Source organism: Glycine max, chromosome 5, assembly GCF_000004515.6.
Source record: "Glycine max cultivar Williams 82 chromosome 5, Glycine_max_v4.0, whole genome shotgun sequence".
Classification (NCBI taxonomy): Eukaryota; Viridiplantae; Streptophyta; class Magnoliopsida; order Fabales; family Fabaceae; genus Glycine; species Glycine max.
In genome coordinates this window covers 5,647,720-5,669,604 of record NC_038241.2, presented here as the reverse complement: position 1 = coordinate 5,669,604, position 21,885 = coordinate 5,647,720, and the positions used below count along the sequence as shown (strand labels likewise).

The 21,885-nt window shown below is 27.6% G+C and overlaps 1 protein-coding gene and 1 pseudogene across 1 annotated transcript; both read right to left on the bottom strand.

Moving 5' to 3' along the window:
• Positions 1-94: 94 nt before the first annotated feature.
• On the bottom strand, positions 95-4,257 carry LOC100817018 (probable pectinesterase 68; annotated as a pseudogene).
• A 6,647-nt stretch (positions 4,258-10,904) lies between these two features.
• LOC100794824 (putative glucuronosyltransferase PGSIP8) lies at positions 10,905-18,924 on the bottom strand. Its single transcript, XM_003525792.5, has 5 exons — positions 18,354-18,924; positions 13,841-14,099; positions 12,535-12,736; positions 12,286-12,433; positions 10,905-11,760 (listed from the first exon to the last, which is right to left on the bottom strand). The coding sequence occupies exons 1-5, from the start codon at positions 18,635-18,637 to the stop codon at positions 11,220-11,222; spliced, it is 1,434 nt and encodes a 477-aa protein (XP_003525840.1). The 5' UTR covers positions 18,638-18,924; the 3' UTR covers positions 10,905-11,219.
• Positions 18,925-21,885: the final 2,961 nt, after the last annotated feature.

Here is a 21,885-nt window from a genome sequence, read left to right as displayed (position 1 = left end):
ATAATGACACCAATGATATTGGATAGAATGTAGCTGTGCAATTTCCTATGGAGTTTTATTTCTTTGGTCAATTGGTATATCAGTTAACTAAGCATCAGAAGGTGCAATCCAATGTCTTCCATTGACAAAACTCTTGGACCAGGAATGGATGGGCAGATTCTAAATCTAGTTCTTGGGCCAATGGGACTCCACGTATAGCCGCTGCTCCTGGTCCCCGGTATTTGTACACTCCAAAGAACACAGTCCTGAGGCAGTGAGAATCAGTAAAGTGGATTATATAGTATGAACACGTACAAAGAAGTCTGTTATGAAGTATAGCCAAAAGAAAAATTTGCATGATCTAAGTGCTTGTTTGGATGAACGTTTACAAATTTTGATTTTGGTTAAATTAATTTGGAAGAAATGTGATTTATGTTTAGATGTCTTCATTATATATATAATCAAGACTCTTTGCAAACAGCCAAGGGTGATGAAGCATTCCAAATATCTAAACAACGACCACAGACATTATGAAACCAAAAGCTGTAGAAGTTAGAAATCTGCACCCGGCTTAAAAAAAATGACAAGAATCTAAAGTGCGTGACATATTGACATTTTGATAAGTGACGAGTCTGCTGAAACAAAGGTTAAAGGTACATAATTAATATATGGCAAATTGGCAAAAAGCTCATACCCTTTTTCATGCAACCATGTCGTGCCCCACTAACACCCTAAGCCAATTTAAAACTGCTATACACTACTGATCTTACTATAAAAAAGATGCAACAATAATTTGTTTTTTTTTTTCGATAAATGGAACAATAATTTATTGAAATGTACGTTTCACTATATACAAGATATAAGAATAGTGTGACGAAAATAATTTTCTGCAGACGATATTTTGGTTTATTTAAAGAAGAGTGGTAAAATAGTATATAAATACACAAACACCAGTGAAATTGATTAATGAATTACCTTGTACATGGACCTGCCATTGCCAAAAATGAAATCTATGGAGCCCTCGATGTAACATTCTTTGAAATAATAATGGCGGCCAGCATCGTTGCAAAGAGTGTCTTGTGCACCGTAGAATCCACAGCCGGATATTCGAAACGCCACCGCTTGCCACCCCTCCATTCCCGGCATTGGCGCCGGTGCTGTGTTCTGCACCATTTCCTATTAATTTATTATTGCTTCTAAACCTTTGGCGGAAAAGGAATCGCACTCCAAATATTCAAAGTTCATAATAATATAAAGTAATTCATGGAATATTAATCCATGTACCCATCTATGGCTTAATTATTGACTTTATAATATCATCTTAGCTATAACGCAACTCAAGTTTTGCACATTAAACTCCACATTTACCCAGAACAAAAAAAATATTAATACGAAACCCTACTACTTTTCAAAGGACACAAGCGGGAATACCGGCCGGAGGGAATGTTTTTTTGCAAACATGAAAATGATTTTTGTACAATTATTCTGTGTACAACAGTTCCTTTGATTTTAGTGAAACATTTTTTTAATATACAAGTTTATGAAAAAATCAAATTTAAGTGAGAAATAAAAAATAAATATACTCCTATATCATATGATTATGAGATACGATCGATGTCTAAAATTTGACGAAAACTTAACCGTAGTGTTATAGTAAAAAGAATCTTTACAAATGGAACAAAAAGTTGCTAACTGCTAATAAATATATCGATAGTGACAATACAATACAATTACAAAAAAAGACATATTGAAGAACAAGAAGAAGAACAGGTGTGTCATTTTAACGAATTCATATAAAATAATATTTGTAGACATCTAAAAACCTATTTGACAGCTAAAAAGAGATAAAAGAGACAGTAGTACAAGTATGATAATTAGTCATATAATGTGACTAAGAAGAGAAATAATGAAGCATGATATAGAGCTGAATTGATTTGACCTTGATGCGGATATTCCTGGCAGAGAAACAGTAACAGAAGCAGTTCTGTAAGTATGCAGTTGTTGGCGGTTGGGACAAGGGTCACTAGCCCTATCATGCCATTCTATCACTGTCACATCTCTTCCCGCGCCATGAAACATAATGTACGGCTTCGTCACGGGCACTACCACCTTCTCTCTGCACCCACAAAACCCAACAACATTATTAATAGGACAAAACAAAATTTAGTTACTAATTATATGATTCATTGTCCGAATTATTATTAGTGAAGAGTGAGTTAACAGTGAATAAACAAGTTGTAGTTTAAGCATTTTGCGCTCCCACGTTATGCGAATAATTTATTCAATAAAAAATCTGGTGTTCAATTTCCATGACATATGAAAACCTTCGGATTAGTAGATAGGACATAATTGGAAATGGGATTAGTCTCTAATCATGACACGATAAAAAAAAAATTAAACTAAACTCGCATTCCATTTTTTTCTTCTTACAAATTTTTTTTTAATTGTTTAGTTCATAATACACTCTACAAAAAATCTCTTAATTGTTTAACTCATGATATACTTAAACTCTCTTTCCCCTAAACACCTTTTAATAATTTAACCAGACTCATACTAGTTATGTAACTTTTAATAAAAATTTATTTTTAAAATACACTCATCTTTTTTCTCACACTCGCATCCCCTATGTTTTTTTCAAATTGCATCCGACATCCCTCCTTTTTTGCACCCTACAAAAAATCCCTTAACTTTTTTAGGTCAAATTACACCCAGACTCTATTCCTCATAAACATCCTTCAATAATTTAACAGAAAATACACATGTTGATCACATGACTTTTAATGAAAAATTATGTTTAAAATATCCTCATCTTCTTCCTCTTACTTCATAAAAGATATGACATCATTTTCAACATGAAAATATCTGAACATTTTTCCTTCTTTTTCTTTTTTCTCTAATTAAACATGAACTCAGCTTTTTGTTGGACATGAACTCACCTTATTAGTACGATGCGTTAACACCCTTCTTTCTTCTTCTTTTTTTTTATTTTAATTTCTTTGGTGCGTGTTGGGTCGTTTGGTTGCTGCATTTTTTGTTGGGCGTGTTCTCGACAATAACTATCGATTGAATATGGTCATTTGCTTCAAATTTTATTGTTTTGCTCCTGTGTTTGTGTCAGTGTTCTTAATTTCTTTCTTTGAAATATTTATTTTTTATGGCTAGGTGTTTGGTTTAATGTATCAATCAAAAGTTGCATCTTCTTCAAGTGTTAGCAACAATAAAGTAAGAGTCAAATATTAAAGGAAAAACTATTATTGCCTTAAGAAAAAATTCATTCAAATGATAAATTATTAATTTGTTATTGAATATTTAACAAAGATGTTAGCGTAATTTCATCTGCTCATATATTTCAATTGGCATTAGTTAACGACGTTAACAAAATGGGGTGAGGGTAAAAGTGATGTAAAAAAAAAGGAGAGATATCAAGTGGAATTTGAAAAAAAAAACACAGGGGGTGAACGAGTGTAACAAAGATGTTAGAGTAATTTCATCTGCTCACATATTTCAATTAACGTTAGGTAACGATATTAACAGAAGGGGATTAAAGTAATATAAAAAAGAAAAGAAATATAGGATGCAATTTGAGAAAAAATATAGAAAGTATAAGTATAATTTACTATAAAAAAAGTTGTAGCATGTATTAGTTAGCTAGTAGAAGAATAATATGTACGAGCACTACCACCTTCTCTTTGCACCCACAAAACCCAACAAAAGGGGGTAAAGGTGATGTAAAAAAGGGAGGGATATCGGGTACAATTTGAGAAATACACATGGGGTATGCGAGTGTAATAAAGATGTTAAAGTAATTTCGTCTACTCACATATTTCAATTGACATTAATTAACGACGTTAACGAAAGAAGAATAAAAGTAATATAAATTAAAAAATAGAAAAAATATCATGTGCAATTTGAGAAAAATATAGGAAGTACAAGTATAATTTTTAAAAAAAAGTTGTAGCATGCATTAGTTAGCTAGTAGAAGAATAATAATACATGTAATATCCAACACTTATTTGAATAAGGATGTCCTTTTCTATTGTTCACCGGGACAGCATTCGCAGTTGCTTGGACTAACCGAAAATGACCTCTGCCATTAGCGTCAACGGTGATTACTTGGTGTCCGATGGGCTCCACCCAGTTAGAGGAGTTTTTGGAAGACACTATTTTGGGGGTGCTGTGGTGGTAGGTTGTGCATGTCACGGTTGTTGTTGTTGCATGGAATAATATGCAGCTAAAGACTTGAAGAAGCATTTGCATTGAGATGAAGAGAGGAGCCATAATTAGGCAATACTATAATAGCATGAGTGTTGCTTTGGGGGCTCAATAGTTGTACTGGGGCACCTAGAAACGTTGGTGAAAGGGCTAAAATGTCCTTCACCATTTTGATATAAAAAGCTAAAGTGACTCGTCTGTATGAGTCACTATTTATTTCTCTGTTGGGTGATCTCCTTATGCTTCTTCATTCTCCTTCATTTTGTTAGCATGAGTGTTGCTTTGGGCACTCAATAGTTTTACTGGGGCACCTAGCAACGTTGGTGAAAGGGCTAAAACGTCCTTCACCATTTTGATATAAAAAGCTAAAGTGACTCGTTCGTATGAGTCACTATTTATTTCCTGCCGCGACGCTTCTTCTTCTTTTGTCTTCTTCTTAGCCCGCCACAATGCTTCTTCTTCCTTCGTGCTGCACTTCTTCCTCCTCATGGTGATCTCCTTCTGCTTCTTCATTCTCCTTGACGCATGTCATGGTCTTCTTCATTCTCCTTGTAATCTACTTCATTCTCCTGGTGGTTCGTGGTTCTTCCTCGTTGTAGTTTTTCTTCTTCTTCGTGGTTGCGTTTCTTCTTCTTCCTCTTGCGGTTCTTCTTCTTCTTCCTCCACTTCCCGCGCAGCTGTGGTTTTTCTTCTTTCCTTCTTCTTCCTCCACTTCCCGTGGCGCTTTGGTTCTTCTTCTTTCTCTTAACAAAAAATGATATTTTTTTGGAAAAACCTTATACGGATTGCTAATTTGTATGAGTTTTTTTTTTTGTTGAATAATTTTTTTTTCAATTTTTCTTCTTCTAAATTTGTTTTTTTTTTTAATTTTGATTTGTCAATTATTATTTAAATTGTTTCGTAGTGTAATGTTGTTTTGTAATGTTAGTGAAATTTTATAATTTTTTCTGATTTATATGTTAAGTATTGATTTTATTTATAAAAAATATATTAATTATTACTAAGATTAGATTAGAGTGCTAAAATTAAGATTAGATTGGTGAAACAATTAATTATCAATATTGTTATATTATATTTGTCTAACTTTTAAAAAATATTTAAAAGATGTTGAATTTGTTACTTATGAAAAATATTGAAATCATAATTAAAAATAATTTAAATTTTTTAGTTACAAAAAATATTTAAACGAAAATTTTTAATAATTAAAATTTGTTATAAAAATATTGAAACATAATTTTTAATTGTACAATAAATCTGTTAGTTATAAAAATTATGAAACCAAAATTTAAAATTTAAAATATGATAAGATTATTAATGTAAGATAATGATTGAAATCAAATTTAAAAATATATTTGATTTGGTAGTTATAAAAAATATTAAAACCAAAATTTAAAATTTAAAATATGATAAGATTGTTAGTTTAAGATAATAATTTAAATCAAATTTAAAAATATATTAAATTTGATAGTCATAAGAAATCTGAAACCAAAATTTAAAATATGATAAGATTGTTAGTTTAAGATAATGATTGAAATTAAATTTAGAAATATATTTGATTTGGTACTTATAAAAGATATTGAAACAAAAATTTAAAATATGATAAGATTGATAGTTTAAGATAATGATTGAAATCAAATTTAAAAATATATTAAATTTGATAGTTATAAATAATATTGAAATCAAAATTTAAGATTTAAAATTTATTTATTAATCTGTATGTTTTAACTTTTTTTAAAAAAATTAAATTTTTTTATTCATTTAATTTATTTACAAAATTTGATAATTAAACAAATTTGATATTTAATTGAATAGTGTATTTAGATGTTTATTATAATGATTAAAAATTAAATAAATATGATATTTAATTGAGTGATGTATTTAGATGTTTTTTTTATAGCAATTGATAATTAAATAAATTTGATATTTTTTATATATATGTAAATACTTAATAAACTTATAATTTTTATTTATAATTTATATATGAAAAAAAATTAATTATTAGATAAAAAATAATTATTGCAAAATTTATTATGTAAATTTACATGTATATTAAATATAAATTAAAAATTTTAATTTTATATATAACGAACACTATTTATTTATAATATGTATCTATTAATTCAGTGAGTATCTTATTAATAATGTGAGAGCCTGAATATACGGATGGTGTATCCAAATGAGCATAGAGAAGAATGAAAAAGGAGATGGAATATGCAAAATGAAATGTGAAAGTACAACAACAGATCAATTGGTGAGAGGGGTATTGAAAATTTATAGGCTGCGGCCATTTGGGTACCTTATAATATATTAATACGATCAGTGCAGTGTGTAATTTTATATTTTAAGAACATAGACGAAGATATATCCTCGTCTTTCCAACGGTCGCTTTTTGTTAGGGTGTAGGTTGTTTAGACATATTCTTTCCTTTTCCTATTAAATATAATCAATTATTAACCCGTGACTCTTGTGATTTGTAAATTGTAATTGTGACCATTCAGCTAATTGTAGTATATACATTAACAAATCTTCTAAAGTTTTATATGAATCTTTCTATCATTTTATAAAAATATTAAATAAAATAAATATATTTGACGCGTTAGAAATGTAAAACATATTTAATATTTATTGTTAAAAACAAAAAAATTAACATAAAATGATTTTGAACTATTCTACCTCAAATTTTTACAATTAGAGTGATTAGTAGTCTTCATTTTTTTATCCATGAAATCAAAGATAAGTACCTCAGAGCTTTACAATAATTCATGCTCTCTGCTTAATCAATTAAGTGATCATCAATATTTGATAAAGAAAATTGTATTGTTATTAATAACTTTATCAATTATTAATTGATACATTGATCAATTAGGTTTTTTATAATCTCTAAATGAGCTAATATTGATAATTTATTCATTGAACCACACTTTAATTTTGAAAGTTTATTGACTTACTAAATAAAACTACTTAAATATTTTTTTTAAATAAAGACTACTTAAAATTAAGCACATTAAATTAAATAACTACTATAATCGATAGAAATTATGTTAAATTATAATTTTGGTCCTCCTATAATTTTAAATTGGTGATTTTGATTCATTTATTTTTAAATCAAAACATTTAGTCTTTTTATTTCCAATATTAAACAATTTTGGTTCTTCTGTTAATTGTCGTCCAAAGTCAAACATTAATTTTGATATTATGTATTAGTCTTATATAAGTTGTTGACATGACCTTTACATGACAAAATGTTAAATAAAGTAAAAAAATAAAAATAATTTTAATAAAAGTTAAACTTATGATCTTTTATTCAATGATAAGATAATAATTATTAAAACACTAGTTTTGTTTATTGTTTAGTTAACTTTCTAAATACTATTTTATATGTATTATTAATCAAAAGTTATTAATTTTTTTTCGAATTAAAAAATACTTAATATATAAATATTTTTAATTTTATTTTACATCATTTTATATATTTTTATATTAAATAGTTTGCTTACATATTTTTATTTTTATTTTACCAATTTATAATTAAATTTCATAAATTAATATATAAATTATTTTGTAAATTAATTTTATTATAAAAATTATTTTTACTCTAATTATATAAATCAATATAATTTCATCAATTAATTTGTAAATTATAAAATTTAAGTAAATTTATTTTCATATGTAAACTATTTTTATTCTAATTATATAAATTAATAAAAATTTATATTTAATTTTTTAGGAACGTTGTATGTTAATATTTTCATTTTTACTATAAAAAGTATTTAGTAAATAATTTTTTTAATATCAATTATATAAATAAAAATAGCTTCATAAATAAATATTTAAATTATTTATATAAATTATTTAATGTAATTTATAAAAAATTATATAAATTTATTTTACATATAAATAATAAAATTTTTATTTTCATTATAAAAATATTATTTTTAGTTTTTAATTTTAATTTTTAATTTTTAGATTATTTGAATATTATTTTAAATTTACGTAATTTGTATAAATTACTTAATATTTTTTTAAAAAATAATCTATATATTAGTTTATATAGTTTTTTTAAAAATTATAACAAAATAAGAACAAATTTGTATATATAATATTTTATTAATTTATATTAAAATAAAGTTTATAATAAAATAAATACATGAAAATATTAGATATATTTAAATAATAAATATTTTTATTTTAATTTATAAATTTTTAAAATTCAAAAAATTAATAATTCTAGGCTAGTAATACATGTAAAATAGTGTTTATAAAATTAATTAAACAAAATAAGTGTCTTAGTTATTTATTACTTTGGCTTTAAATAAAAAATCATAAGTTTAACTTCTATCAAATTTCCTTTTATTTTTCACATTATTTAACTCCTTATTTTTAGTCTAGAAACTAACCATTCAATTCAAAATTCCTTTGGATTGATCGGTAGGAAAGAATTAGTTTTGTGCTAAATAAGAAGTCTCATATACTCGGGGTTAAACCAAAAAAAAAAAAAAAAATCATTTGTGAGATAAAGGAGGTTTCATGACTAGATCTAAGGACAATATCCATATTTATTTCACGAAATTTTATTTGATTCTAAGAAATGTGAAGATGAAAATATGTTTTCTCATGTTTGTTAAAAGATAATAAAATAATATTCTTAGACATAACTCATTCTAGGCATCCATATCATACATATTTATTCATCTTCATATTCTCATGTAAAGGTTGGAAATCTTATATTCATGATAATGTTTAAAATATTTTTTCACTTTCTTGTTATTCTACCTCATTTATTTATTTATTTATTTAATATTTTTATTTTAAATTAAATTAAATTTAAAATATTCCCAAAAATTAGAAGTATATATCAAACATTTTTTATGAGAATAATATTTCCCGTAAGCTTTTCCGAAAATATAATTGAATCTGAGAAATAAACGTCCATTAGATAACGAAAGAAGCTTTGCAAGGCTTAATTATGTAGATAAAGGAAAGTTCAAATCAAAGTGGATTTTTGTAAAAAAAAAAACTACACCAATGGATCACTTTTATACAAGTTGATGATGATTTAAGTCCAATTTAAAAGACAACATGAAAAATCCAAAATTCACATGAACAAGAAGCATTCATGCAATGCAGTTTAATTAGTTGGTTTTATTAATTAGCTTTTGGGTTGAATGGTTCATTAGACCCCTTTTCTTATTTTTAATGTATTTTTTGCACTTATTTTTTCATTGGAATAAGTTCCTAAGTCTTTTTACTCTATTCATTCCTAAATATGACACTTTTTGAAATTTTCTTTCCCCTTTTTATAAAATAAATTTAACGTTATTAATTAAATTAATCAATTTTTTTAATAGGTATGAATTAGTTATAGGTATCTTATATTTAGGGATGAATCGAGTATAATTTGTAGGTTAGTTTTAGCATGTTTAGGCTTCCTAACCCATGATGATGATAGACGAGTCATAATAAACCATTGTAATGATTAATGAGAGGTCATTTATAGTGAGAAATAAACGTTTAGTTAGTTGCTTAGAGTTAATGACAAGTCATTCTAGTAAGAAATTAATGTCCACTGGAGTGTTAGTTAAATTTATTTCTTGTAGTGCTTCAAGGGGGGTCATATTCACTTGAATATACTACCCCATTTTATTATTATAAAAAAAACTGTATTATGCTCTACAATCACAATAAAAAAAAACTATGAATATGTTCTAAATTTTGTTTGAAGTAATAGCATTTAAATAATTAGCTTAAAAATGTTTTTGTTTTCTAAAATTATATTATTTTGTAGTTTTAATTCATATAAAAATGTTCATTTTTAGTCTATATTAAAAAAAATAATGTGAGGTTAGTCTTTCATTTGGAACTAAAAACGTGTATGATTTTACAGTTCAAAAGATTATAAATATTTATTTAATAAAAACTAATGTAAAAGTATCTTTTTATTTACTTAAATATATTTTTTATTCCTATAATTTTACTATATTTTAATTTTAGTCCCTACAATCTTTGATATTTTCTTTTAGTACCAAATATATTTTAGTCCCTACAATCTTTGATATTTTCTTTTTTAAAAGATATTTTAACACAAACTCCATACATAAATGGACGATATTAAAATTTAGACCCCTTTATTTTTATCAATTTTTTGGGGTCTCTTGGCCCATGTTACCTTTTCTTCCATCTCAGCTAGTCTAGCATACGATAATAGATAACGAATACAAAAGTCAATCAAATAAATCACCGTAACCCTACTAGCACACATTTTATATATATTTTTCGAGTAAATTTTCATATTGATTCTATTTCTACTAATAACAAGTAAAGTCAGATTATTTAGTAGGATTGACATGAAATTTTACTAAAAAAAATAAAAGAAGCATTAGAAGAGTGGTTTATTTTGGTATAAAATCCTGGTCCCAGCATAAAAGTGTCATACATAAATTGTTGGTCGGACATTGGATTATGAATTCGTTCTTCCATCAGTTCATGTAAACTACATTGACCTTTAATCAAATTTTATTATACGTTATCAAGATAAAATTCCAATTCTAATTGGAGAAGTGTAATAAGGAGGACGCAAGAAAATACATATAACTTATCCAATATTAATATGTTGTCGTGAAAGTGATATATCATTGAGATGAGTTTTCTTCAATTTTTACCAAGGGTGTCAATAATATAGCAAAGAGATTCAGTGTTGTAACAAAATGTTCTAATGATGCCGAACTCTCTGATCTTATCTCACTGTCTAACAAGTTTAAAAATTTGAATACAAGAACCAATCGTGCAATAATTGATACATATGTATGTGAAAAATAGCAAAACAATCTTTATCTTTATATACACACACTAACTCCGCGTTGTTCCTCCTCCTAGTAAGTGCAACATGGCCATCTCGCTCCAAGAAAAATGTATATAATTTCGACCGTAACATCATAATGGTTCTAAATCCATGGCACTTCCTCCCCTTCAGTTTCCAATGAGCTTGTCATCTATGTCCCCAAGCATTCAATCATGCTCAATCAGACAGCTCAATATAACTTGTTAAACCAAGAGGGTGGTGAAGATTCTCCTAATCTTGGCAAAAAAGCTTCCCTTTCTAGAGACTGGTGAAGCCCTGCCATTATCCTAGTCATAGATGCCCACACACACGGTGCAGCACAGAATGCATAACCAAAAACGCACAATGCTCTCACCACCCCATCTGAATACCAAGGAAAAGCCATGACAATCAAAGCACCGGTGATCCCGAGCCACGGCATCAGAACCGGCAACATTGGCAGCAGAAAGGCATTGACTGCAATAGAGCACAATGCAAAGACACCAAGCAAGTAGAGAGGCCATCCTAACAAAGGGTGAACCGTGTGAGGAATGATGAAGAAGGGTGTTGTGTAAGCCGCAAGGATGCTCCACAATGCCACCAATTTGAGGATGTTCTGCACCAAGTTGATGCTCTTGTCAGAGCGCCTATAGCATAGCTTTGAGAGACTTGGCCTTGCAAAACGAGTCATTGCTATTATTCCCAAATATATTGCCGATTGAATAAGTATCACAGCCATCTCCGCACCATACCTGTAGTAAATAATAGACCAATTGTTACAATGACTTACATATTTGAGGGGAAAATGATTTTAAAAGAACGGTTAAAAATCAGCTCAAATTATGTGACAGAAAACAAAATGCTACTATAAAAAAAGAAACAAAAGAACATAGTCATGTGTGGAGTTATCTATGTGTTTATCATGATCTTGTTTGAATAAACTTCTCAATAAATACATACAGGAAAAGAAAATAAAGAGATAAATATGAAATTTGTTTCTCAACTTGTAAAATTCCAACTTTCATGGAACTTTTCTCATTTAACTTCTTCAAAAGTTGATTTTGACTTATGATAAGCTAATTTTAACTTATGAAAGAAGTTTAATTTATTTTCTTTTTTTATAAGTGTCTGTTTATTGAAAAGTTTATTAAAACAAGACCATATTCTGAAATTCAGTGTTTTCAAGTTGAAATATTAGTAAATCACAAAAGATCACCATCACTATTTGTATACAATTCATGGGTACAAAAAAAGAATGCATCCGTTATGGACCTTACCCTAAAGTTTGGCGACGTTTATCATGCCACTGGAGGCCTAATGGCAGAACAGGCCAGGACCACCAATACCATGGCTTCAACCATGGTGCCCCTGGGAATGTGATCACACTATTTGGTCCACAGGGTATGCTCCAGCGAAGTTTAAGATCTGAAGAAGTTAGGAGCCATATTAGCATGAACTGGGATGATCAGAATTTTATTAATAAAGCATTCAGAAGTGCAGTTTCAAAAGCTAAGGTATATACTTACAATAGTAAGAAGCATCCATCTGATAACCCAAAGGAAGCCTATATGTTCCATCAAGCTTGGTGCCATTAGGTGGTGGGTGAAACATTGGCTTATCAAGTAACTCTGGGAAATAGCTAGCTATGAAACCCTGGTCTGCACCATCAGGATTTTCTCTCCCATTACGTAATTCATGAACCATGTCCTTGAACACGGTCATCGATGGCTGCAAATATCAAATAATAAGAACCTGTTAGATAGAGATAAGTGTGTGTTTGGTTTGATTATTGATTGTTTCTAATCACGTCAAATGATATGTATTATGATTTTAAGGAAATGTTGACATGTTTAATTTTATATTGAACAATTGATTCTGATCCAGAATTAATTTTTAATTAAAATAACTTTTGATAATTTCTATATGAAATAAAAAATTTATATTAAATTGCACTATTAATTTTTAGAATAAGAATATACAAATACAAATCCAAATAAAAAACACATCAATTTTAAAATTAATAGCAAAATCAATTTTGTAAAATTAATTTGATTCCGAATCGAAACTCCCGAAACATTTTAACACAAAAAAGTGTGTCATGCTAGTCAAGGAGTAGCATTTGTTTTTTTTAACAGCAGTTAAGGAGTACTAACATTTAATATACTTTACTTTTTTAGATAATACTCCTATCTACCACAGATACTGACATGTGATCTACTAAATGCTCTCAAGTCAATCAAGAGCACCTATGAACAGAACATTTTCCTTTTTTCAATACACTGATAAGATGTTACTATTAATATTACTACGTTTTTTCAGCTTATATTATTTATCTTTTGAGGAAAGATACACTATTAAAACGATTAATTAATTAAATTCATCCAGAAGTAAGTCATTTTTCCCATCCAAAAGTGAGTAATTATTTTTTCTTCCCCTTATATTAACCACCTTAGTTAAAATATTGATTTATTAAGCTGTTTTTTTTCTTAGGAGAAAGACCGACCACATGTGTTCATTAAATCAAATTTGTTTGTGCTGTATGACTGGGCATTGATTCAAGAAAATTTTATACACGGAGATAATCAAACACATGATTTTTCCGCTATCTAAATCATTTTTCTATTTTTCATATGTAAACACAATAGAATCGTACATCACGATGCAAACACTTTGGGTTATTTATTAAGCTGCTTTACACCCTAGAGAAGGACAATGAAGCATTAAAATAACACGATTTAAAGGTGGCAATAATTTATGTGAAGTTTGGAGTTATATTGCAGTTTCGTAGATTGTTAAATTGTAGGGGGGTTTGGACAAATTAAATGTATGTACCTGCAAGACGAAGAGTCCTGTGTGGAACACACAAGGATTGATAAAGACCGCACAGAATTGTCCACATTGAAACAACTCGTCCGTGTTTTGAAGGAAGAGGTTATCAGCGTCCAACATCACCACCCTGTCATAGTCCACTAAGCTCCATGCGTAGAGTTTGTTCAACGATAACTTGAACCTCTTGTCAAAATTATCTTGATGCTTGTAGGGGTTGTCCAGATTTTCCACTCTCACTACTTTCGCACCATCTTCCTTTTCACTACACGATCCACCAATAAAAACAAAAAGGGTTGTCAATTTTCAATTCATCAATTAATAATGCCAATAATAAGTCCATACACGCAACGCAATTGTCCAATACAAAAATAGAGGTAATTATACTTCAACTTGTACACGGTCATACTCAGGGGTACTCCAACAAATTGGTTTTCTTGCTGATTTTCATGCGTCCAATATTTATAAACATCCTTTTCTTCTCTCTTATTATTTTATTTGAGCGATTACCTTTTGTTTTAAACAAAGTCGCTTGAGTGACTAATTGTTCTGATAACTAACACTGGTATAATATAGTAATAACTTTCAACTTTAAAACTAGGTGTTGAGAGTTCCACTAGCCAAGGGACTAGGGATCAAAATATGATTAGTCATTCACTATATACTTGTTGGCTCAAGTTGTGAAAATTCAGATAAGACAAATAGCCGGTAATCAAATTAGGCACCATCTTGCTCATCTTCATGATTCCTCCATGCTTTGGAGTAATTGATAAAACTAAATGATGAGTAAGCCTGTGCTCAAGGATTAAAGAACCCTTGTTGGCATATCTAAGAAGGAGCAGTCTCGTACTCTACAAACAACGAGTATTAATCTCACCTTTCAATTGTGGAGATGTTCATCTAAGTAATTTATTATGGCATGAAAGTAGGGACCACTACACAACCGTCTAAAACCCTAGCCATCAATTTCATTAAGCTTGTCACAACTCATAATGAAGCCTCATTAAATAGCACTAGTACGTTATTTAGTATGCACGTTAATATCATCTAAAATCTTTCTAATTTCCTACGTTCCTAAACAAGAGATATTTAGCATTTTAATTTTATTTCAGAATTATTAATTATTAATTTTTTAAAATTGATGAACCAAAAGTAATCGGGTTCAAATATTTCACATATGACTAAATTCAATCTAATCTAACCACATTAAAATAAAATAAAAATTATATTTAATTATAATAAATATTTAATTTATTTATTTATTTATTCTTTTTACATTTAACTTTTGAAATTAAATAATTATTTACTCTTAATATTTAGAATTTTTCACTTTCCCCTTCCTTTTTTTTTTGTGTTTTCTTTTAGTAATTTTCACAATTTTTTATATTCCTTTAAATATTCAATCTAATGACACCGACCCGATTTAACTCAACTATTTTAAATCTATTTGTTGGAGTACAAGTATGAGGTAAAATACAACATCAAATAGAACTGAAAAAGTTGAATATCATATAAGTGAGAAGAAGACTTATAAACCTAAGTCTAAAGATTTTAAATCAAAATATGGTATAAATTCTGTTATGTGATTATTTATGACTTATTAATATAAATCCAAACATGTTTATTTCCCTAGAATTCTCCCAACAACCAACTCGTATCAGTTCGTCTTATAGGTTATAGCAAAGAATAAATAGTTAATAGTTTTTATTTATTCAGATGTCTATTTAAATAGTAAAAATTATACGGACCTAATATGAAAGCACAATAGGAGCCGAAACTTAAATGATATAAAATTATAAAATCAAAACATCGTTTAAATCTTGGAAGGTTAATGCTATGTTGATATGTATTTCAAGAACACTACTAACACACTAAAATTATAAAAAAAATTAAAAAAATAATGCACTTGATCGGAATTTCTAATATACCTTCGTAGTAAGTTTGTATATAAACATATTATAATAAATTGATGTCAACGAAAATGCAGTAATGCATGATTACATTAGTTCTAATATTAAGAAGTGACAAATTCTGCAATGATTCGATTACAAACGACGTAGCACCACCATCAGACAATAGAGAACAAAATAGTATGACAAGGGTTCTTTGTTTTTAACCATGGAATTGAACGATAAGGGATAGGTGCAACAATTTCTTAATATAATTTAGGGGAAAAAAAGGTGACGGTTGATTTCAATATTTATTTTCTGTTTTTATTTTTTGAAAATAATTTTTACAAATTTTTAAGATTTAAAAAACATGTATTGAAAAGAAAGGTGTTATTGCGTTTCTATTTCTTTAAAAAGGCTGAAAATATTGATTTATTATTTTGGGTCTATTTTTATAAATATTTTAAAAAAATATTTTCTAAATTTCAAACAAACATTTTTATTTTTATTTTGTTTACTTCAAAAATAAAAATAGAAAATACTCAAACTAAACCAAGCTCCACCTTATATTTTGTAAAGAATAAATGATGTTTTCACACTTTAACAAGGTATATATATTTTTAGGAGAATAAAGAAAGGAGTAATTTTTTTTAATAAGATCTCTTATTTTTGTCTTGCGAACTTCCTATTTCTTCTTTCCATAGTGTGTATATATCTTAAAGGAACGTCAAACAATTTTCTTAATGAAGTACAATTTATAAAAGACAAAATATAAATATACTTTTTTATATTATTTTTCATTTAAATTTTACTTTAATAACTAATATTAATATTAATTTATAACATTTTTTATTACATAAATTATTAAAGTAAATTTTCAAATATTATTAGATTGAAGTACCTTAAAACATATTTGGACTAAGTTTTATCCTATTAAAATTCAATGCATAAAAACATCAAAGTTGTTGGTAACTAGAGTAGTATTTGCCGACCGCCAGAAACAATAACCAAATAGGAACAAGACACGAAAGAACGTTGAACAACAATCCAAGGACGTTGAAACCATCGTCAAACACTCTTGAACTTCACGCGCAGTTTAAAGTCGATAAGAACGCCACCGCCCCTCACAACATACTGTGACAACTTGCACTTAGGAAAGAAGGGCAAAAAACCTTACTACACTATTTGAAAAAGATTTTAATTTAATTGTACTAAATAGTGCAAATTTTTTATTAATCTTATCACCTAATTAAAAATCATCATATATAATAAAATTATAAATAACTACTTGATAATACATTTTCATAGTAATAATAATTTGTCATTTTATAATTACGTACTTTAGAAAAAAAATTATACCAGATATAACTCTTCATTTATTGAAGAAGATTGTACAATTGTTGGACAATCATACAAGAGGAGTCGTAACTCGTAACAACGTACACTGGTTAATTGAATACAAGACCAGGAAATGAATCTAATGTCCATGTACATGTAAACATAAATTATTATTTAAATTATGTCCATGTACATGTAAAGAGTAAAATAATTTTTACTTTTATCCCATCATAAATTATTATTTAAATTATTTTTATATAATTATTTTAAAAGTTAACAATTATCATATATAATGCTACACTGTCTCTGTATATAATTATTTTTTTCAAAAAAATATTCATTAGTCAGACAAAAAACTTAAGAGCGTATTCTTAACATTTTTCCTTATCAGAAATTATCAATTCAAATTAGCTTGAGTGGGGGCAAAACTCTCAAACTTTAAAGTGGGACTAAATCTACAATTTTCTTAAAAAGAATTATCTCTATTCTTTGCCTTGTGTATCTCAAAGGAAATACGTTGGAAAAAAAAAAAAAACCCATAAAAATTAAACTCTATTGAAAATGCGATCCCTAGTTCTACCCCAACATAGAAAGTGAGTATGGACCCAGGCAAGGTAGTTAATGGGACCTGAGAGTTTTCAATCCAGATCAGGACGTGGACATCCATGCCCACAAACCCTTTAATTAAAGCAATAACATTATGGGCTGTCACTAGTCACCACACAATCAAATCGACCCAAACCGAACTAATGGTCCCGATTCCCCAACCCTATCCTCGTTTTATGACATGAATCCCTTTTCATTTTCCAATTATTTTTCTCCTTTTATTCAATCTCTATCCTTGACGAGGGACAAAGATTTTAAGTATGACTGCCCTCCGTTTTATTGAGACGAAAGAGACCTAAAAATGTGATTCACACTTTTATATTTTACTATCTTAATTAATTTTTATCTCATTTCACTTTACTCAATCAAACACACTGTGACTTGCATATCGAAGCTTGCAAGAATATTTGGATGTTCCACGAAGAATTCTAAGTACAACAACTACTAAGTTCTGGACAAAAGTTAGTACGATAACAGACCCAATTTTTCAAAGCTCATAGGACACTTTGAGGTCCTACCAGAAAATCAAAATCTTAATTACGACTGCTAAAAAAAAAAAATATCCTTCCCTCTTTCTCAAAAATAAAATCAACCAATTGCAAACACAGGACAAGAAAACGGTAACAATAATAAAAGTAAAAGTAAATAAAAATAAAATGGCAATGATGTGAGAGAATGGGACTTACAGAGCACGAATCCAGCGAGGAGGAACATCAAGGGAAGCAATGACAACAAGATCGGCTTGAGCGTCGAGCGTAGCCAGCGATTTCAGAAGCACGCGTATGGCTATGTAGAATTCGTAGTCCCTCGGCGTACCTACGTACATCATTGTCGCGTACGCATTCCTTTTTCCTTCTTTCACACCCGAAACACACCAAAAGCCCGATAACAACACCAACACCAACACCAACGCTAACCATCTCATAAAGCCTACATTATTTGAGTCACCTGGCTTCTTCGCCCACGCCATGAACCAAAATCAGAGAAGAAGAAGGAAATGAAGTGTGAAAAAAGAGATGGCGGAATAGGGTTATGTATAGGAAGTGAAAATATCCATGTGCGGTAGTGGGAGTATTGTTTAAATTAGAGCGTGTTGAAAAGTAGTGATATGGCGGAAGAGTATGGGACTTGGTCAGTTTTGGAGGAAGGGGGAGAAGGATAGAGAGAAGAGAAAGAAGGAGGAAGGCAGCTTTTAAAGTGTAGTAGCTCAGCCGGTACTTGGAACTTGTGCTATTGCAACCCCCATACGGAAAGGAATCTCCTCTCATAATTCACTTTTAATGTCTTTCTTAATACTATACATGTAAAACAAACTAATAATAAATTATACTTTTATAGCTTAAATAGGTTTAAGTTCATTCATAAATAACCAATTTTCTTTTAGGTTTCTAATATAAAAAAAATCATTGTTTTGAGTCTTTTAATATATTAATTATTTTTTGAATTATGATCCTCACTTAAATGATAATATAACATCATCACAACTTTTAATAATATTGAAAATATCATTTTATAATGGAATAGGTTATTATTTAACTAATAAAATGGCTAGAAATAAAATAAAATTATATATTGCGGATTCAAAATAAAAAAAAATTCTTAAACACCTAGAATAAAATTTTCATTTATGAAATGCCTTAAATATATTTAAGTCTTTTATCTTTTAATAACTTTAATTTATTTAATTATCTTTTACATTTTATTCGATTTAGCCCTTTCCTCAATTTATCGCATACATATGGTTCCATGAACAACCTTAAAATTGATTGAAGAATTAAGTAGATCAATGCATTATAATAAAACACCCTAAAATTTATAACAAATGAATGCCTAAACCAAAAGAATTGAGCAACTGATGTTAATACGTACTATTGAAACAAGTTTATCTAAACCAAAAAATTGACCCAAATTGTTCTTTTTCGTTCTTGATTGAAATGAAACAAGTTTTTAATATGGTATTTATATGGGAGAGGCACAGTGTCAAAGCATAGATTGAAACAAATAAGATTTTCACAACATGAGAATATCCAATTCTCACACATGCTTCAACGAATCATTTGATTGTTTATTATATTGATCGAACATAGGATAACAAATATCTCGATCAATTTTCAGATTCACGAAATCTTCTAAGACAAGTCGAGCATGGAAATATCATTGTGATATTTTTTTACAGCCTACTATTGTGAGGTTAAAAATCATCACTTTATTAATCATGCAAATAGTAAAACATCCAGACCCGTAAGTGTTTATGTGGTGATTTTTAATTGTTGGTATATTACAATTATTAACAACATTAATTCTAAATTGTTAGATATCTTTTGTCCAAACCATATGTATATAGAATGACCAAATATAAAACAAACACATGATTAAATAAAAAAAGGATCAAATTGAATTTAAAAAAAAAAAGATAAAAAAAATTAAAAAGTATAATTAAGCCCAAAAAATATTGTGAAATCACAAAATAAATACTTAATATTATTTCCTTAAATATAATTTTACTTATTCATGCATACTTATATAATTAATATTAATGCTTTACCAAAAAAAATATAATTAATATTAATTGCCCATTAGGTGTGACACAGGTTTCATTTGGGGGCCTTCCTCCCCAACCATTCAGCAAAAAATAAAATATTACAAGGTTTCATGTGTGTATTCATTTACTTTTTTAGCTTTAGTGTAACGAAGTTTTATATTATTATTCAATAAAAGATATTATATAGAGACCATTCATTTTTATAATAATTATTTTAAATTTATATTCATAAAAAAATTGAACTAACTAATTAATATCAAACAAACAAACAATATAAATGAAAACAATAAGGGATAAATGAAAAGACACATCAAGGTTTATCTATTAAAAAACACAATCTGATTAACAAAATTGAATTTACAAAATATAAATTACTAATCCTCAATTCATAACCAATAAAATAGAAGATTTTTCTTAGAAACTTATAAAATAGAAGATAAAACACAACTTTGATTGATCTCTTACATACATCCATTTTATAAAAGGACAAAATTAAATATGTACATGATATTCTAAATATCAAATAATATATAGAATCTAATTCTTATTTAAATCATTATTTGAAACACAAGTTGAACAATCCTTCCCCTATTTCATTTATAAGACAAACATGTGTAGATACAACAAGATAAGCAAGGAGTACAAATTACTACATAAGCAAAACTATGATAATACAATGTGAGAATAGTAATAATAAAAATAATTGAGAACCATAACTGGTTGCTTACCTTCACCAATACCAACAAAGTATGTGTTAAACATAAATTATAAATTTTCACAAATAACATAGAATAAGAAACATCACTTTATATTGTAATGAAAGTTGATCATTTTCTATATCACTATATGTTGTCTCAAGCAAATCAAATGAAAAATAAAAATAAAAAAAAGTAATCATATGGAAGACCTTATAAGCTTAGAAAAAAAACCTCTAATAAGATAAAAACAGAAAAATGTTAATTATATTGGTCATAATTACCTTAATTAACTCAAACTAAAATATATTCCCCAATCAATTAATTATGATTTCAATTAATTGTCCTTTTATATTTGTTTAAAATATTAAAATAATTTTTGTTGAATTTAAAACTTTTCAAATTAAAAAGAATACATAATTTACAATATTTAGTAAATATATACAATAAATTAATGTTAATTTAAATTATTTTATTGGACAATCAATTAAAATTGTGCACATATATATTTCATAATAATAAAATATACTTGTATGAATTGATTTAAATTTTATTGTGTAAATGTTACTTGTGTGAACCAATTAAAATTGTACTTAATCATTATTACTAATGGAATTGTTTAAATAATTCAACAAAAAATCAAATTGTTTAAATTTTACACGTAGATGTTTTATAATAAAACAACTTACTATATTTTAAAATATACTTGTAATAAGATATTTTTTACGTTTTTACTTTGATCAACAAAAAATATACTATATCAATTTACATGATTCTTATATCTATTATATAAATTTTTTTAAAATATAATAATATAAAATCTAAATATTACAATTTATATGATTATTAGGTACTATAATTGATTTAATATTTTATTGAAAATAGAATAGAATAAATATAAAATATGTATTAATTGAATTATTTGAAGGAAATAAATATAAAATATCACATGACATCGCCCCATAAAATAAAATTTTCTTT

Bases quoted from the DNA above. Each gene is read 5' to 3' on its own strand.
- LOC100794824 (XM_003525792.5), bottom strand. From the start codon at position 18,637: ATGGCGTGGGCGAAGAAGCCAGGTGACTCAAATAATGTAGGCTTTATG. The intron at 14,100-18,353 runs GTAAGTCCCATT...TGGATCGTGTAG, and splicing joins CCTCGCTGGATTCGTGCTCT to TGAAAAGGAAGATGGTGCGA. The intron at 11,761-12,285 runs GTAAGGTCCATA...TATTTACTACAG, and splicing joins AAACGTCGCCAAACTTTAGG to GTATGGTGCGGAGATGGCTG.